This window comes from Eutrema salsugineum, unplaced genomic scaffold (genome assembly GCF_000478725.1).
Source record: "Eutrema salsugineum unplaced genomic scaffold, Eutsalg1_0 scaffold_6, whole genome shotgun sequence".
In the NCBI taxonomy this organism is placed as follows: domain Eukaryota; kingdom Viridiplantae; phylum Streptophyta; class Magnoliopsida; order Brassicales; family Brassicaceae; genus Eutrema; species Eutrema salsugineum.
This window is the reverse complement of record NW_006256547.1, coordinates 8,906,666-8,909,082: the sequence shown is the minus strand read 5'-3', so window position 1 is coordinate 8,909,082 and position 2,417 is coordinate 8,906,666. Positions and strand designations below refer to the sequence as shown.

General features: G+C 36.2%; 1 protein-coding gene across 1 annotated transcript; it reads left to right on the top strand.

Annotated features, from left to right (window-relative positions):
• Positions 1-1,533: 1,533 nt before the first annotated feature.
• LOC112083528 lies at positions 1,534-2,078 on the top strand. Its single transcript, XM_024151592.1, has one exon. The coding sequence runs from the start codon at positions 1,599-1,601 to the stop codon at positions 1,935-1,937; it is 339 nt and encodes a 112-aa protein (XP_024007360.1). The 5' UTR covers positions 1,534-1,598; the 3' UTR covers positions 1,938-2,078.
• The last annotated feature ends 339 nt before the right edge of the window (positions 2,079-2,417 follow it).

Here is a 2,417-nt window from a genome sequence, read left to right as displayed (position 1 = left end):
TAACCTTTTCGACAAACTTGATGTTTTTTCTGTGTAAAGGTAGAAGCTTTTTTCCCAAAGCTTGAAGCTTTCACTGTTTTCTTCGACAAAGCTTGAAACTTTCGACGCTTGACCAAGTTTTAAGCTTTCCTCAAGAACCTGACGCTCTGATACCACTTGTTAGAACTACCTGTCTGCAAGATTCAACGTCTCTCTCTCTCACGCTATCACTCGTTTGTGTTTGTTGAGCAAAATACGTAAAGGACAAGAAAGAAAGACACATGAGTTTGTTAACCCGGTTCAACTCATCGGTGTGATGAAGTCTACGTCCGGGGCCGGATTCAATCCAGGCAATATATTGATCAGAGTTGAAGAACAGCTCAAAACCTAGAGCAACAACCTAAACTCAGCTTTCAAATGCCTTACACTCGCCACACACAACAACAAGAGTGTAACAGAGTATTTATAACACTCAAACTAGTAAAACCTCTGTCGCGATCAGAAGGTCTACTTTTCTCCTTCCCTTGCTTGCTGCGCATCGTTTTGTAACAAGTCTTGACAACTCAACAAACCGATTAAACCAACTTAAGAACCAATCTCAATGTTACCGTTAACCACAAGCTTCATTGAAACTGAATCACCAAAGTCTGAGCTTTAACAGGTTTTTGTAGCCTGCCTCTAGTGCGAGCCCGTTAGCTACTTAATCATTGTTTGTATATACATTTAAGTTATGTTTAAAAATTTAAACCAAACCAAACTGTTACCAATATGAAATTATATCATGCTAAATCAAATCAAAACCAAGCGGTTGTGAGTGAGTGGTCTCATACAAAAAATAGGAGTATCTAACAACTCTCATTTGACCAGTCGAAATGGTGTCATTCCCCATTTGAAACCCCAGTAAATAGGAATAGCTGACCGCTACATTCACTCTAAAAATTAGTTGGTGGTAAAAACTCAGATTACCTTGGTTATCAAAAAAAATGAAACAAAACCAACTTCCAAAACTGGTTTTAGTTTTGTATAAACCCCAAATATGTACCTAAAACCTATTGAAGAGAAATCAAACCATAAAATCGGATTGCCCATCCCTACTCTTAAAAGTAAACTTAAAAATAGCTAATAACAAATCCAATTACTTTTTTTTTTATATATCTTATTAGCAATCAAACAAATCGTAACACTATATTAGTATATCAACATGTATTCAACATATAATGTAAGATAAACATCTGAAATATTGTTTCATCATCTAAAGTAACAAGTTTCAAAAATCTGCAGGGGTCCCATACTCCCATCCCTAGAACAATATAATTGGATGATCAGCTAATCATGAGAGTAAATAATAGAGTGCCAACGCGGGAATTTATCCCCTACCATTTCCCATTTGTGATTAAACAAACAAACAACAATTGAAAAAGTATATAGGTAAGAAAATAAAATATTGATGATAGAGAGTAGCACTACTAATAATGAAAAGCAAATTCCAAGTTGCCCACTTGCAAATCTTTCTCCAAATAAAAATAGCCCATGCGGTTCCTTTCTCCCAAGTCCTATCTCATCAAACCCTCCAAAAAAAAAAGGGGGCAAGAGAGAGTAAAACCAAATCGAGATCAGATATGACGCAGATGCTTTCCTTACTCTGTCGCAACCTCCAAAACCTTCGTAAGAGCCCACGCGTGGCTGACGAGACCGAGATGGCATCGACAACCGCCGTGAATGTTAACGGAGCAGGGCCAGGAGAAGGAGGAGTAGCTCATAACGAAAGACGAGATGGGACTCACGCCGTTATCACGCGGTTCCCGTTCTCGATCATCTCGTGCTTCGCAGTGCCGCGAGTTAGCGGAACAGATGGACTGTGGATGTCCGGAGATTATGACAGCGTCTCTGAGGTTAACCATCTCATGGTTAGTGATGGCATGAGATACGCCATTTTTAATGTAATAACCACAGTATAGTTTTGTATTTTTTGTCTTATCTCGACAATACAAATTTAACTCTCTTCCCAGTCTTATTTTTGTACAGTGTTAAATACTTAAATCTATGAGATGTAGAACAATTTTTGTTCTTGTATAAATGGATATAGATTAAGTTTTTTTTTTTGTATTTGTAGCACAAGAAGTTATGCTTCGGTTTTTTTTTTCCCCACAATTTCTAACATTTTTTCTTTCTTTTTGCTTTCTCTTCTTTCTTCAATCATGAAATACCTATTTATTCCTTTTTCCTTAGTTCCTACTTCCTAGTTCCTATCCCATTCTTACAATAATAGATTTAAATATATAAGTGTTGCATTTGGTAAAGTATAATGTTTCTCTTTACTTTTAACTCTGTTATATTTATGAATGAATTTGTCAAAGCCTCAACATAGAAAAATGAGTAAGTTATATACAGTATTATCATCAGGCATTTTTTTTGTTAATTCCATTTTAAAACGAGTT